A 16,649-nucleotide genomic window follows, 5' to 3' on the forward strand; every position below is an offset into this window, starting at 1 on the left:
ATGTCACACTATAGCATTTCATTTCATTTCATTTATTCCTTTTGACCCCTCCCCGGGGTATAAGGGGCAGACAACAAAACTGTATTTACTTGGAGGAAGCCAAATGATTTTTTTTTTCAGTGACAAAATTGTACCATTCTTTCATGCCCCACTATGTAGAGAAACATAGAAATAATCAATGCTGTCACCACTGAGAGATGAACACCATGATATGTTGAGGACAGCTACAGCTGACTGACTCTGTGTGTTTGCATATGTGTCCTGCCTCTCTGCTCCCTGCTGTTAAGAGACCAGTGTTGATCAGTGGCTGTCCAGGCCTTTCAGAGCCACTGACACGCTGACAGCACAATGATGATGTCACTGATTCTACTGCTGGCCACCCTGGGGCTCCTTGTTCAGGGTGAGACTCTCTTCTGAAAACTTTGCTTCAGGATGCAACCAGGTTCACCTCAATGATGTTCTGCTATGATGGAGAAACACTGAAACAAGCAGCATTTACCTTCTTCCATCTGTTCTCCATGTTAAAGAAATGATACTCTTCTGTCTGGATGTTGATCGTCTTTCTCCAAACTGGATTTGTCTCAATAACCCTTCTGCTCTTTTTCATGTTTTCCAGATTCATCAGGAGAAATCATCCTGACTCAGTCTCCTGGATTTCAGTCTGTTGTTCCAGGACAGACTGTCTCTATCAGATGTAAAGCCAGTTCAAGTGTTACTAATGACTTGCAGTGGTACCTTCAGAAACCAGGAGGAGCTCCTAAACTCCTGATTTATAATGCTCAATCCCGTCAGTCTGGTATTTCAGATCGTTTTAGTGGGACTCAGTCTGGAACTGACTTCACTCTGACCATCAGTGGAGTTCAGGCTGAAGATGCAGGCGTTTATCACTGTCAGCAGGATTACAGCCTCCCGTTCACACAATGATACAACGTCGTACAAAAACCTCCCTCAGCTGGAGAGGAACTGATCTGACACAACAGCTGCACAGAAAGTTTGACCTGCACTGAAGTTCATATAGTAGAATAATGTCAGGAAATAGTATTTATACTGTAAAAAGTTATAATAATATTAATGTTTTGTTATTCTCCAAATATATATATATAAATAATCAGTTTATTTACATGAAAGTTGTTCAGTTATCAACAATCTTAAACACGTGATATGTTTTCAATGACAGTGTGTTCATATGAAAATACATTAGTCATGTTATATTTTTAGTTCACACTGCTGACACTGATACTATGATGATATCCTACTTCATATTCCAAATACAATTTATTCTTCTGAGAATTTGTAGTTTACTCAGATTCATTAATCTTTAAAATCTTTAAAATCTAAAATCATTTCCAGATCAGAGTTTCTGTCAATGGCACATTGCATTTATAAAATACTTACAGTACATCTGATTTTCCATAAAATATTTACAAAATCAGCTATGATGCAGAAAAAAGAGCTTACAATTACTATAGTAAAAAACAGTTTCTGCAGTAACAAAAGCTTTAAGGAATCTGGAATAAAGAATGAATTGACTTTGCCATGTGTGGGTCATAATTCGATGATTATCAGATGAATACTTTGTTTTGAAAATATCGTGGCATTACATTCTCTCATATTTTCTTTCTAAAGACACTTCCAAGCAAACTCAGCTGAGATAAATCTTTTAGTATTTTAGGGTACCGTTTAGACAGCAAGTCTGTTCTTGTACAAGAACACATGAAAACCATTGATTTGATGAAAAGGTCTTTATTATTTTGAAATAATAAGTTACAACATGCAGCAAAGCTTTATTAATGAAACGTGTTATAAAAGTGTGGGTGATGGGAAAAAGAAAATAGAAAGACTGAATTGCTGAGTGCAGACTGAGAGCAGTATCAGAGTAAAACCAGCAGCAGAGTCCCAGTGAGTCAGGTCAGGACTGGGAACACTGGTCTCTCCTCAGTGTCTCTACGAGTGGAGTTTGGGAGCCCTGGGTGACCTCACAGGTCACAGAGCCCACCTTCCTCCACTGGTCTGCAGGGAGCCTCAGGGTGCTGCTCCAGCTGTAGAGGCTGTCCTTCTCCAGCACCCCAGGGCTCCTGCTCTCCTCCCAGCTGCTGCTGCTGCTGCTGCCGTCCACCTTCCAGGCCAGACTCCAGTCTGAGGGGAAGCCCTTGTTGGCCAGTCACATGAGTGTGGCCTTCCCCTGCTGCAGCTCCTCACTGGAGGGGGGCAGCACGACCCACTGCAGGCAGAGAGATTAATAAGGTTTTTATGAGATAAACTAAACTCTGTCTTTTTGGTTGCGGCAGAAGTGACTACTAGTTCTGCTGGTCTCCCTCAGACTGGATGAAACTGGTCTTTAATGTTTCACTTCCCTCTTTGAGCTCAGTAACCATGGCAACAGACATGCGTCACTGCTGAACCATGACAGCAGGTTACAGTACTAATAAAAAAAAATGGGTTCACTTTTACTCCAGTGTATATCTTCTAATGGAATAACTTCAACCAAATACAAATGATTATCATTCACTCATCTTTATACTATAATATGAACAAAACCAGTGCAGGCTCATTAATGCTCAATGTTAGAAATATACAGACTCATGTAGGAAAGAAGCAAGCACTCTCAAAATAAATCCCCTCGAAAGGTGCACGGCCAAAAACAGGCAAACAGAAAGGGAAAAAAGGCAGCACTCACAAATGTCCTTTTGGTAAATTTAATAAACTGACTTTCTGTCGAAACATCTGTGTTTCTGGTACTGCTACCCAAGTTGGTTTATGAAATACACAGACACACATGGAGCCTTTTGTCCGTACTCTGTGTTCATTTTCACCATATTTGTGCACGTTTTCTTCAATCAGTCAATCAATCAATCAATCAATCAGTCAATCAATCAAACTTTATTTATATAGCGCCTTTCATACATCAAAAATGCAACCCCAAAGCTCAAAGATATGGACAAAACACAGCAGTACCACCGGAGATCGGAGGCAGTGTTAGTTCAAGTGAGACATGACTGTAGAAGACGACAAAGACATTTTAAAAATGACGGGACCAAACAAATCATTATAGCGAAAAGAATTCTCTGTCCACCTGTTGCAATGTATTTAATGGCGTCACAGAACTCCACCATTTACAACGCTCCCTCTGGCCTCCACCGTTGCCTCATTTGTTGTTGTGTGAAGATTCTGAGTTTACCCTCTGGTGCCATCTATTGGCTGTAATGTAGGTAGAAATGTTACCACAAAGTAACCACATCACTGTCCTGTACAGCTCTCACTGTTTTTCTTCTTTACTCGAGGCAAAGGAACGTCTGCATCTTGTTAATTGTCACTGGAATGGGGTTGCACACCAACATTTTTAAAAACAAAAGGAACAGGCTGGGGGGTTAAGAGCTGTGCAGGGCTGTAGTGTTGTCGGAGCACACACATTCTTGTTTTCTCCAAGTAAGGAAAAAGTGGTATTTCAAATCATAATCACAGCATATGCTATGCAAAAGAGACAATGAACAGAAATGGAATGGTCAGAGTTATCATATCACATTGGGGTCCCACAAGGATCAGTTATTGGGCCACTGTTCTTCAATTTGTACATGTTCCCACTTGATTTTATCATAAAGAAACATAATATTTCCTACCATTCTTATGCTGATGATACACAGTTATACATTTCACTTTCCTCCGATGATCTCAGTCCTATCAACAGATTAATTAATTGTTTTAATGATATTACTCACTGGATGTCCACAAATTTCTTACAGCTGAATACAGACAAGACTGAGATTCTCCTAGTTGGTCCAAAAAGTCAAAGACAAATAATGTCCTCGCACTTGGAATCACTGTCTCTGAAATGCAGCGAGTAAGTCAGAAACCTTGGCATTAGGGTGTCCTAATCATATGACTGCACTTCTTACATGTGCGGCTACGTGACAGGGCAGGGGCTTCTATATAATTGTGTTGATGTTTTTCTGGATTTTAATGTTGTGTGATATATATTTTTGTTTTTAATGTAAAGCACTTTGAGTTTACTTGTAATGAATTGTGCTATATAAATAAAATTGACATTGACATTATCATATTGGCATTTAAGTTGTACTGATTGATTCACTTCAACTCATGCACTGAGTAACATGCAAGAAAACATTCCACCTTAACAGTTGCTGATAGCTGCTGGTGATTTGAGCAACATGATGAATTAAATGATTTTTTTTTCTCAGTCTATAGCTGCTAAATGTTAAATAGTAAAGGTAAAAAAGCAGCAAAACAGTCTTTCATTTTAAAGTTACAGTTGACTAATGTATGTAAACTTGTCACTGTAGAAACAGTAGGTACATTCTGCAAAATAGTCTCCAAATTTTGATTCTCCATTTACCAACTGACGAAAAAAAAACCCCAAAAAACAGGATTGTATGGAATGGTTCAATGGTACCACCCACAACTTTTTATAATAAAAATGAGACTGCCCCACCAGCCGGCCTGACCACCATGGAGTCTAGAGCCTTTAGCTGTACTGCCCCCGGCCTCTGGAACTCCCTCCCGCTGGACATTTGTAGCATCAACTCTCTCCCTTTCTTCAAACCAGTCTCTTTCAAAAAGCCTATTCAGTATGACTGCTGTCCATCTAGCCACACACCTTCACTATTTACACAGAATTTACTTACTGTAAACTTGTTTTGCTGAATATTTATTTGTTGTTATGTTATTATTATTTTATTATGCATAGTTTTCTGTTACTTTATTTCTTATCTCACTGACTTTTTCAATTTGGTGTTATTTTCTCTATCTTTGCCTGTACGGCGACCTTTAATGTCGCGAGGGCGCCTACAAACGAAATGTATTATTATTATTATTATTGTTGTTATTATTATTATTATTATTATTATCAGACTGCTGGTGAAAACTGGGCTTTTGTAGTTTCATCTGCTTCCTTTAGTTATACTGGATCACTGACAGATATAAAAATTGTCTCTGTGAATTATGAATGCTACAAATTATGTCATGTGCGCAGCATAGTTTAAACAACGATGTGTCACTGTGATCAGTTAGGAACTGAATTATTTGTCTTTCTTTTTTTTTTCTTATTTTAATTAATTAATGAAACGGCAGATTCATCCCCCTCCCCACCCCAATAAGTTTTGTACAGTCCCTAACAGAGTCGCGTCAGAACAGAGACACTCCCTCCTCCCAGTGCGAGGAGAAAGCAGAACAAACAGCTGAGCCGGCTCGGTCACCTCTTCATCGAAACAAAATGAAAACAATACTTTTGTTTCTTCTTTTGTGTCACGTGTCGTCATCAGGTGAGACTTGCTTCACTTTCTACTCGACTATGTATTTTGTTCTCGGTTTTGTATTTTCGTTTCACTTTTACGTCTACAGTACTTTGTTTCTTTATGATTTGAGTTTTACAGTGCACATAACAAGATGTTGCTGTAAATGTGTTAGCCAAGGGATACTTTTCAACTGTTGTCCCTGGACCAGATGTTAAGATAGCCACAAAACAGAAAGATATAAAAGCATGAAGAGAACATAAATACAAAATAAGTGAAACAGTTAGCACATTAAAGGCAGAGGACAGACAGATCATAAGCAATCAGCCAACAGACATTATGTACAAGATATAAAAATTATCACATAAGAAACAGTTATGCACAAGACATTAGCAAACAAGGCATTTATAGACAACAAGACATAAGCATTACCAGAAGGGACACAGTTATGCATAGCATGACAGAAGCATTAGCAGACATCACATAATCAGCAATAAAAGAGTTTGAATCCTTGCAAGACAAATAAAGACAGGTATTAGAGTGAAGACTACGTAATCAGGACATAAACAGATAGTTAGACAGCCAGACAGATGAAGACAGACAGTGAGGGCATATGGAGGCTACGTATGACACGCCTAAGGCCTTTACTACAAAGCCAGTTCATCTTACCCAGGATATCTTCTCGTTATCTGGTTTGACTAATTCTAATATCAGCCATCTGGATAACCAGCACTGCAAAACTGGTTATCAACCAGAGGCCTGTACTACGAAGCAGGATTTGAAGTTAGCAAGGTACCTTCAGGGTTAACTCAGCTAACCTGCTTAACTTCAGGGTATCGGATCACAGGCTGTCAACACCCTGACCTCTGACTAATCAGATCACTGAAGAAAAAAGTATCCATGTACAAAAGTCTAGTGTGACAGGTAAAAAAAAAAGTAGCCTATTTATTGTTATAGGTCAGAAGAATCATTTAATTGTTCCAGGGCTCTGTTTCTACTGGTTTGAACTAGGGCTGCACCTAACGATTATTTTCATTGTCGACTAATCTTTTACTTAACTTTAATCGAAAAATGTGTTAAAATGTTGAAAAATGTCGGTCTGTCTCTCCCAAACCCCAAAATTATGTCACCTAATGTCTTGTTTCGTACTCACGCTAAAGGGTTTTAGATCACTGTCATGGGAGAGTGTGTAAGTCTGCCAATATTTGAAGGTGCAATAAGAGTATTTTGGGGGTACTTTTATCGTACTTTCCTATGAAAAATGACTCAAACCGATTAGTCGACTACTAAAGTAGTCACCGATTATTTTAATAGTTGATTAGTCATTGATTAGTTGACTAATCATTGCTGCCCTAGTTTGAACACAGAGCTTCTAACAAATGGAGAGATTGTTTACACACTAAGCAAGTGATTTTAGCACTATTTGAAATTATGCAATGTTTATTTCAGTCCGCAGTGACAGTGCTGCTACTTTTACACACTGATTCATCACTGCAGCATCACTGCTGACCTCTGACCTCTAGCTGTCCTTAGCTGCTCACAGCCCGGTCATTACCCATCCATCTCTACTGCGCTGTACTGCATCTGTCTGTCTATCACTCACTGTCACCCCTCTCACACCCTGTCTTCTTCCTGCCTTTTCTCTCAGGGCTGTAAGAGCACTGACTACAAACACACCACAAATTCATTCATGCCAACACAAACACACACCCCTTTTATTGTTGTTTTAAATGCATGGACAAATACACACCACTAGTTTTTGATTAAATTCTGACAACAACGAAAAACAATAGTAACATAAACATAAAATGTATTCAAATGTTTCAGCCAGTGTTACAATATCAGATGTTCCTGTTAAACAAAGTTTCAAGTAATAAGTTAAATGTATGTTAAAAGTAATCCCTGTGAGCAAAAACCTCAGACTTCAAACTGTTCTTAGTACTCTTTTCCAAATGTTTTTTCTTCTAATTCATCTTAATCCCTTTAATGACAGTACCACATGCTTTTATCAGGGAGACATTTTTTATTACCGAAGCTCGACATGCAATCTGTATTCTCCCACTTCACCCTCCTCAGGATTGGCCCCCCAGCCGTCTCTTAAAAGGCAGGGTTTAAGTTCCACTGTTAGAACAGTGCACACTGCAATCAATACGTCTTGCATTTGAAGTGCTAGGATTAAAGTGAATCAAAAATTAAAGAAAGAAAACGAGTCTGCCCTGAGGGCAACACCCATATCTTTTTGTCCCTTTACCGGCTCATGTGTCAGGGTGGACTAAGGGAGCAATCACACCGAGATGAAATGCTAGAAATGCAACGTCAGTAAAACCATTGTATTTCTATGATACGGTGCGTCTTTTTAACAGGCATTTTTCTGGCGTCTTTTTAGATGCACGTTTTTGTAGACCCTTCTTTTTAGACGCGCGTAGACGCTGAAAAGTTAAAATATTTTCAACTTGTTGAGTGTCAGACGCCAGTAGCTAGCACGCATTGAATAAGCGCTTTCAGCGTTTCAAACGTCTTTGAAGCGTCCACGTCTCTAGCGTCTCATTTCTGTGTGATCACCCCCTAACTTGCCCACAGAAAGAGCAGCTAATGGATCCCTGATGCTCTGCAGAGACAGAGATGGATAATCATAAAAAACTTAATAACAAAAGATTAAAATGCATAGTGATTAAATGTTAAAAAGCTACATGGCTAGAATTAAAAACACGTTGATCTTTCCTACCGACTACCAGCGCCTTTAACCCAACAGGGAAGCAGCTCTGAAAAGCATGGGAACAATAAATGTGACAAACATTCAAACTCAACAGAATAACACATTACACACAGATAACAGCTCACAGTCTACCAGTTTGTCTGCATTTCACTGGTGCTGTCCTCCCAAACCGCCAGCATGGGATGAGATGTGCACCTGTCTCATCCCAACGGCCTGAACCAGCATCACAGCCTTCGTTCCACCTCTTCCCTATATTAAAGATGTCACTACCTGGTGCCCCTCGTTTTTTCCTCCGTGCTACCTGCCACATATATCATATTTATGATGAAGGTGATGATGATGTGTATATTTAAACTGAATGTACCTCATTTGTCCTGCAGTAAAACACTCCCTGAAGTTTTTCTTCACTGCATCTTCTGGAGTCCCAAACTTCCCACAGCTTGTGGGTGCTGCAGTGGTTGATGACATTCTAGCTGGTTACTGCGACACCGATATAAAGGTCGTAGAACCAAAACAGGACTGGGTGAAATCAGCATTTGAAAACAATCCGCAGCATTTGGAGTGGTACACTCAACGGTGTCTTGAGAACCTGCCACACGCCTACAAAGCCAGGATGGACAGCTTGAAGCAGCGCTTCAACCAAAGTGGAGGTACAGCTTGTATTTCATTCTTACTGTTAAAGTGCTCTGTATCTTAGCTGTAAAGTAAAGTGACCCAAACTCATTCCCACCAACATTAATAGTCAAACCACAGAAGTGCACAAAGTTGAGCACAGGTTCTCAACCAACCATTAGGGGATGCCAAAGCATCACGGGGGGGCCGTGAGGCCTTCTTGATTTAAAGGGGTGTTAAGTCGAAACAGGCAACTACATGCAATGCACCATTATGCAATGTTCTAAAAACCTGTCAGTTCACACCAATGCAACTACTGTAGATGAGATATATCCTTTCACCCACAAAATTACCATGTGTGAATCAATTAATCTCGACCTGTTACATGGAATTTGTGAAGAAAACTTCATTGTTCTGACATGCCACCATGGAAAACAGTGAACATATTGATGAACACATTTAACAACAGCAAACGATATCATCTTAAAATTTACAGTTACCATTGTAACGTTTAGACTTTGAAATAGAAATTGGGTTTCATCACTTATGTAAAGAAAAAGTGCACTGATGATCTGCTTTTGAATCAAAAACATACCACAAGACTGGGAGGATAACAGAGCATCACACAATGTACATCATCTTCCCACTGGAGGTATTGTCTGTACACCATTGTTCAATACAGTCTCTGTTTCATAGATATCCACATTTTCCAGATGATGAGTGGCTGTGAGTGGGATGATGAAACTGGAGAGATTAATGGTTTTATGCAGTATGGTTATGATGGAGAAGACTTCATATCATTGGACCTGAAGACACTGACATGGGTCGCTCCGAAACCACAGGCTGTCGTCACCAAACTGAGATGGAATGCTGACAAAGTCAGACTAAAACACCATGAAAACTACTTCGCATACATTTGTCCTGAGTGGCTGAAGGTTTATGTGGCCTTTGGAAAGAGCTCTCTGCTGAGAAAAGGTAGAATCACATGACCTGATGTAGTTTCCATTACATCAGTAGTCGCCTGTCTGACATTAACTTCTGTTTGACTGTTTTCTGTGGCAGTAAAGTTTGATTTAGCTCTCACCAATCAGTAGAGACTGACATGTTGGAGTGCTCTGACGTTTCTGTCCATCCAAGCTGAGACTGTGATAGTTAGTGCACAGTTAGCATGAGTTAAGTAAGTTTACAGTGTTTCAGAATAGACATATTGCTGTTTCATTGAACACTGCTATGATCTGCTTTGTTGTAATCCACAAAAACAGGCGGATCTTTCTTCTCTGACTGTAGTGAGTTTTTTAAGTTGTGGTGTAATTTCCTTTTCTATCTATATACAGACAGTGTGGAGGTAACTAAGGCAGGCGTAGTTAATGGGTTTTTAATATACTTATTCATTTATTTTGTTCAGAAGAATTTTCACACCATCTGTTGTTGATTGAGATCAATTTTTGATTGACCAGCAACAATTATCTACCACTGGTATGAACAAGCATTGAAATGTACTGTGCAAAAAAAGGTAGAACTCACATATTCTGTACTTGCTTCTCTCTGTCTGCAGACCTTCCCTCAGTGTCTCTCCTCCAGAAGTCTCCCTCCTCTCCAGTCAGCTGCCACGCTACAGGTTTCTACCCTGACAGAGCCATGATGTTCTGGAGGAAAGATGGAGAGGAGATTCATGAGGACGTGGAGCTCGGAGAGATCCTCCCCAACCACGATGGATCCTTCCAGATGACTGTTGACCTGAACCTTTCATCAGTCCCACCTGAAGACTGGAGGAGGTACGACTGTGTGTTTCATCTCTCTGGTGTGAAGGACCACATCGTCACCACACTGGACAAAGCAGTGATCAGGACCAACATGGGTAAGAGTGACAGATGTGAGAAAGATGTATTTAGTTTATGTTAGTTGTCCTGCAGTTCATGATTCATTGATTTTTCACTGTTTTTGGTGCTGGATGGGTCTGTTAATGTGTTCATGCTACCACATGGACAAAAAGCCTAACCTGTCAGTGAGTGTGTTAGCTACCTCAGCATTGGGTAGCTTAGCTTTTGTCCTCCAGTTTAGCTGGGAAGTCATCTTCAAAAAATAATGATAAACCAATGCACATTGCTCGCCCCCTGATCTCTGGTCAGATCCTGTGAGCTTAACAAGTTCATTTTAAAGTCAAAGAAAGTTTAAAGCATTTTATAGACCACATTGTTTTTACCACACAAATAACAGCTTTGTTCTGCGTGTCCATTCTTTACTGAACTCAGAATCATACAGTACATAGCCGATGTTGAACTCTCCACAACATGATTTTTTTCCATTGTATCTAATTTGCTAAAGTGAAGACAACTTTAACTTTGATCATTTCAGTTTAGATTTAATTATTTTCTTATATTATGATTCCTGTATTATTATGCCTCTGCTCTGCTCCAGCGACAACTGTGGCAGGAGGCATTGTGCTTTCGGGTTGTCCGTCTGTGCCATACTCGTGAATGTGATACCTCAAGAGCACCTTGAAGGAGTTTCCTGAAATTTGGCACAAATGTTCACCTGGTCTCAAGAAATAACTCATTAGATTTTGGTAGTCAAAGGCCATGGTCACTGTGACCTTATATCTGACTCATTTTCATGAACGCAATATTTTGATAAGGTCACTGTGACCTCACACAATATAGTTTTGGTCACAACTCAAGAATCAATACTCTACTTATGACAAAATTTCACACAACTGTCTGATAGGACAAAAAGGTCAAATGTCAACTTCACTGTGACATCATAATGTTCTGCAAAAACACTTTTCTGGCCATTATTCAGCGTCATAACTCAGGAACAGAAGGTGAGACATTTGGTCAGATACTGAATTGGTGACACTAATCTTGGGTGTCCACCTTGAAACTGTGCTGATTGTTTAGATCCTCTGTGCTGTCGGGGGGAAGATGTGTGTGAAGCATCCATGTTTTCACAGACATGGATATAAACTGTGAGTGCGAACAACCATTGAGGGTAATTGTAGTTTTTGCCAAAAAGTGCCACAGTGTCTGTCTTTTTAAATCCAACACATGTCTCGTATTTGAGTCCTTTGGGCAAAAGTGATCATTGTGTTTTATTATTTAAGGTCATCTGTTGTACAAAAGCATTGAGTAATGAATTAATAAGAAAAAAATAGAATAAGGCAAATTTAGAGCAAGCATGCAGGGAATTGGAAAACTTTGATTGGAAATTACATTTAGCTAATCACGATGTTGATAAAAAAAAATGCAGACTAATTAAGGCTAAGCTGAATGAAGTGCAGGATGAGTTTGTAGCTAGTGGTAAAATCCTAAAAATCAGGGCTTATGATAAGAATAAAAAACAAAACTTTTCCCTAGACAACATTACGAAAAGTAAAATTAATGAAAAAAATACCCTTGCAAGAAAGGCAGTAAGCAGTAAAAACCCAGAGGTACAACAGGAGTATTGCAGAGTTAGAAACTGTGAAAATGAGAACACGAAATTTAAGAAAGAATTATGAAGAAGATTTAGCAAGGCAATCTAAGCAGAGTCCAAAGGTTATCTGGAATTATATAAATAAGAGGACAAAAATTAGGACTTCAGTTGGAGATTTGTATACTGACCAGAATAACATTAAATCCCCTAAAACGGACAAAGATAATGAAAAAGTGTCAGAATACTTCAGCAGTGTATTTGTGAGGGAACCTGAAGGGCAATTTCCTGAAATGCCAGGATTGGAAGTCCAGCAAACAGAACCTTTTATGATAACTACTGAGGACACTATACAGCTTCGACAGAATATTAACATCTACAAATCACCAGGACCAGATGCAATACATCCTAGGATTTTAAAGGAACTGGCTTGTAGGATTGCTGAACCTCTAACAATATTATATAATCAATCATTAGAATCAAAGTTACCCTGTGAATGTAAAGAGGCACAAATCAGTGCAATTTTCAAAAAAGGAAATAAATCATTAGCAGGAAACTACAGGCCAGTTAGTTTTACAGCCGTAGTATGTAAGACAATGGAAAAGCTAATCAGGACGTATATTGCTGATCATGTGAAATCAAATAGACTTTTCAGCAATAAGCAGTATGAATTTATATCTGGAAGATCAACTACACTTCAGCTTCTCTCAGTTCTTGACAAGTGGTCTGCAGCTTTGGATAGACAGTCTGTTGATTGCATAGATATGGACTTCCAAAAAGCTTTTGATACAGTTCCCCATGAAAGACTACTGTCAAAACTAAAATCCTATTGTATACATGACAGAGTTACAGACTGGATACAGGGCTTTTTAAGTAATAGGAAACAACAGGTGGTGGTAAATGGTGCCACCTCTGTCTGGAAACCAGTGACCTCTGGAGTTCCACAGGGATCTGTGTTGGGGCCTGTTCTATTTGTTGTTTATATAAATGATTTACCAGATATGTTACAATCTGATGTGTATCTTTTTGCGGACGATACTAAAATGTTTAGAATAATTACTAAGGACACCGACGCAGCCCATCATCAAGAAGATCTCCATAGCATGAGTAACCGGTGTGATGAGTGGTTATTGAAATTAAATTAAGAAAAGTATAAACATTTACACACTGGGAAATCTAATGACAATAAAATTAATTGTGCTATTGGAGAACTGGTGGTCAAGCATATGGATGAGGAAAAGGACATACGTGTACTGGTCGATAGTTCACTTGAATTCCACGCACACATTTCAGAAAAAGTTAAAAAGGCAAACTCCATGCTGGTGGTTATAAGATTATAAGATCATAAGAACCTTTCAAAATTTATGTAGGGAAATATTTTTGCCATTATACAAATCCCTGGTGAGATCACATCTTGAATTTGCAAGCTCGGTCTGGTGTCCTTATAAATTAAAATACATAGAAAAGATTGAGAAGGTTCAAAGGAGAGCTACTAAATTAGTCCCAGGTCTCAAAGAAATGTCATGTGAAGAGAGGTTAAGAAAATCGCAACTACCAACTTTAGTATACAGGACACATGATCGAGGTTTATAAGTTTGTTCATGGAATATATGATACCACAGTTGAGCCTGTTGTAAACTTTTCGTATAGTCAGTATGAGTTAAGAGGGAACTCCCTAAAAGTATTCCAGTATTTTTCTGAAAAGAGAAAAAACTTTTTCACACTTCGTGCTGTAAAGGCATGGAATGAGCTCCCAGAGGATGTGGTGCGGGCTCCTTCAGTTAACTCTTTTAAACACAGGCTGGATAGACTCTGGTCAACAAAGGCTGTTCTGTATGATTATAGAGCTGATTTGTGATTATGAACTAATGTGATTTCATCAAGTTTATTTTGGTACTGTATTGTATGATTTTGTTTTGTGTGTGGAGTCTGGTGGAGCGAGTCAGTCTTAGTTTACAGCAACAAACCCACATGTATGTATGTATGTATGTATGTATGTATGTACAGTATGTATGGATGGATGGATGGATGGACTTCTGCTCAAACCTGCTTTATCTGTACCGGGCCTATGTTTTATTTTTGTTTTTGTTGTTGTTATCAGAGAAGCCCAGTGACATCACCGTCCCCATCACTGCAGCAGTGGTTGTTCTCGTCCTCGTTGTTTCCACTGGATTCATTGTTTACAAAAAGAGGAAAGGTGCTGTTTAACTGGCTTTTCTAGTTCTTTGATTTTGGTCTTTCAGTTGATGCTTTTATCCTGGTTGCATTTGAATTGAATTGAAACAAACATCAGTTCCCTGCAACTCAATTTTATACAACCAACAGTAAGTGCTGTCAGGCTCAGAGCCTGTCAGTCACAATAATACGACTAAACTACAATGATGTAGTAGAAAAGAGATAAGTAAATAAAGTAAGGACTAATCAGAAGGCTGGAATGGATTTATATATTCTGGCATTTCCGACTGTAACTGAAATTATCATCTTTTTTTTTTAATTTCAGCCAAACTTCCCCCATCTCGTAAGTAAAACTTACTCTTATTCTATTTCTACTGATCTGATACACACTTAATGCTGCAGATTAAAACAGGTTTCACATTATTGTGCTGATTATTTCAAGTGTGTTTCTGCATTTACTGTTTATAAAAGTTCAGAGCAGGATGAGTGGACTTCACACAGTTTCACACTAACAGTTTGTTTCTGACCTCACAGCTCCTGACAGCAGCTCTGAGCTCTCTGAGAAACTCAATCCAGAAACCTGACTGACAAAAAGAGTAAACACTATGATATCTGTTACATTATAGCTTTACAAAGCTTTACAAAAAAAGTCTGAAAGATGGCTTCCTGCAATCAGAATGAAGTGGTTATGATTCATATGCTTGATATTCAAAAATGAAATATAATAAATTTATTCCAGATCACACATTTTTAATGTTTTACATATAGTATGTCAGATTTTTCTATTAATCTTTATTTTCTCACTTATTTTACTGTGATGCAACAAAGTGTTTCCTGTTTCTAAGAATGCTAAATAAATGTTTTTGATTATATTGTAATATTTTATGGCTTCAGAACAAATGAATTACAGGTTTCTGTCAACATGTAGAGACTGAATGCAGTGATTAAAATCACCTCTTGTGGTGGATTAGACAGGACAGGTGAAGAGACATGATTCATGATAAGTTTACCACAGGGGTTACTAACTAGTAGCTACTGGTAAGACTGGAGGAGCCACATAGACAGTGATGGTGGCTGGACAGTTGAGCGGACCATGGCATTCATGAAGTTACCTGTTGAGTCGTTGGGCCAGCCACTGTAGTTTAACCTGAGCAGATATGATGGAGATACAAGGCAGCAGAGTTTCAGCTCTTTGCTTGGGTGAGTGAAGGATTTAAAGGCAGCTTAAAGATACATTAGGTCAGGGTCAGAGAATGGTGTCGCCTGTCAGAGGGCTCAGATTTATAACGCCACAGCTAACCTAGGACCTAATGAAAGGTCAAACATGATTTAACATGAATAATGGGCTTCTATAGGAATCCACACAACCTCTGGCACATTTTCCTGTGTACTGATAACCATAAATGAATGTGAAAATCAAATGTATTGCTCTTTCTTTTGGTGCTAATGTTTTGCTTTTCAATAAAGTCAACCATTTTCAAAAGTTTGTCTTGAGTCTACTCATCTGTGCCTGCAGCTGCAGTAATATGAATATTACCTGAGCATTCAGTGTTCTTACAGAAGAGTTGGATTAAAAGACTGATATCATTGTCAGCTCTGAGCAGAGGAAGCTCCCAGACAAGCTTAGCTTAGTATGAACACAGAGTCAGGAGGAAACAGCTCACCAGTAGCTCTGTGAACTAGAAAAGTGCACTCAGTAGGAGATATCCACCAGGCGGTCACCTGAGCTGATTGTGGTCACTGTAGACAGCAGATGTGCTGCAGTGAGTTTCAGAAGCGTCTCAGAAGCTAATAAAAATACACTCTTCATCTATTGTTGACAGAGCTGCAGCGTATTTGGCAGAGCAGTTTGGTTTCTCCTGTCAACAGGCTCTGTGTGTGAATTATAGGTAAGATAATTATTAGGATGAATGATTTTAATAACTAAACACAGCCAGAAATCTTTGATCCATGTCGTTCATAACTAGACTTTGAACAATATCAACGTTTAACAATACAGCCTACTTCCTTGTGGTAAAAGCACAAACAGAAAGGAAAATTGACTAAATCATAAAAATCTTCCAGTTTACAAAATCGGGCAGGTAAAATGCTCCATGTGTCACAGTTCAAAGACAAAATCCCACGAGCTCGACTCAGAAGGCAGATAAACTGAGCAAGGAGTTTCTACTTGGAAAAAATACAGGGATACAAAAATCCAGGCAGTTAGCAAAGTATCAAGGGGTTGGGATGAGGGTGAATATGAAAAAATACAGGCAAGGTCAAAATCCAGATAAGAATCACAAAACAGATATCAAACAGTGGAAAGCTAAGGCACATGGCACAAAGACAATCTGGCAGACTGACAGTGAAAGTGTCCCAGTAAATATAGAAGGGAGCTAATGAGAGGATGAGGAAGAGCTGAGTGATGATTAGCAGGTGGAGTGAATCTACTGATGGGAGGGCAGCCAGTGGGAACAGAGTCAGTTAATGTACAAACATCCCAAATGAATAAA

General features: G+C 39.0%; 1 protein-coding gene and 1 gene segment (V, D, J or C); both read left to right on the plus strand.

Annotated features, from left to right (window-relative positions):
* Positions 1 to 261: 261 nt before the first annotated feature.
* LOC125905363 (immunoglobulin kappa variable 3D-7-like) lies at positions 262 to 924 on the plus strand. The segment is given in 2 exon segments: positions 262 to 400; positions 617 to 924. Coding segments are annotated over 2 exon segments (360 nt in total).
* Positions 925 to 5,154: 4,230 nt separating this feature from the next.
* Positions 5,155 to 15,618, plus strand: LOC125905338 (major histocompatibility complex class I-related gene protein-like). 2 transcript variants are annotated; one of them, XM_049603276.1, is made up of 7 exons: positions 5,155 to 5,276; positions 8,343 to 8,612; positions 9,271 to 9,549; positions 10,130 to 10,432; positions 14,084 to 14,179; positions 14,483 to 14,500; positions 14,692 to 15,618. In XM_049603276.1, exons 1-7 carry the CDS (start codon positions 5,228 to 5,230, stop codon positions 14,739 to 14,741), a joined length of 1,065 nt encoding a protein of 354 aa, XP_049459233.1. In that variant the 5' UTR covers positions 5,155 to 5,227; the 3' UTR covers positions 14,742 to 15,618. The 2 variants fall into 2 exon arrangements, with proteins under 2 accessions (XP_049459233.1, XP_049459234.1); XM_049603277.1 differs by lacking the exon at positions 9,271 to 9,549.
* Positions 15,619 to 16,649: the final 1,031 nt, after the last annotated feature.

The sequence above is a fragment of the Epinephelus fuscoguttatus genome, linkage group LG17 (genome assembly GCF_011397635.1).
Source record: "Epinephelus fuscoguttatus linkage group LG17, E.fuscoguttatus.final_Chr_v1".
NCBI lineage: Eukaryota > Metazoa > Chordata > Actinopteri > Perciformes > Serranidae > Epinephelus > Epinephelus fuscoguttatus.

Bases quoted from the DNA above. Each gene is read 5' to 3' on its own strand.
- LOC125905338 (XM_049603276.1), top strand. From the start codon at position 5,228: ATGAAAACAATACTTTTGTTTCTTCTTTTGTGTCACGTGTCGTCATCA. The intron at 5,277-8,342 runs GTGAGACTTGCT...TTTGTCCTGCAG, and splicing joins GTGTCACGTGTCGTCATCAG to TAAAACACTCCCTGAAGTTT. The intron at 8,613-9,270 runs GTACAGCTTGTA...TCTGTTTCATAG, and splicing joins GCGCTTCAACCAAAGTGGAG to ATATCCACATTTTCCAGATG.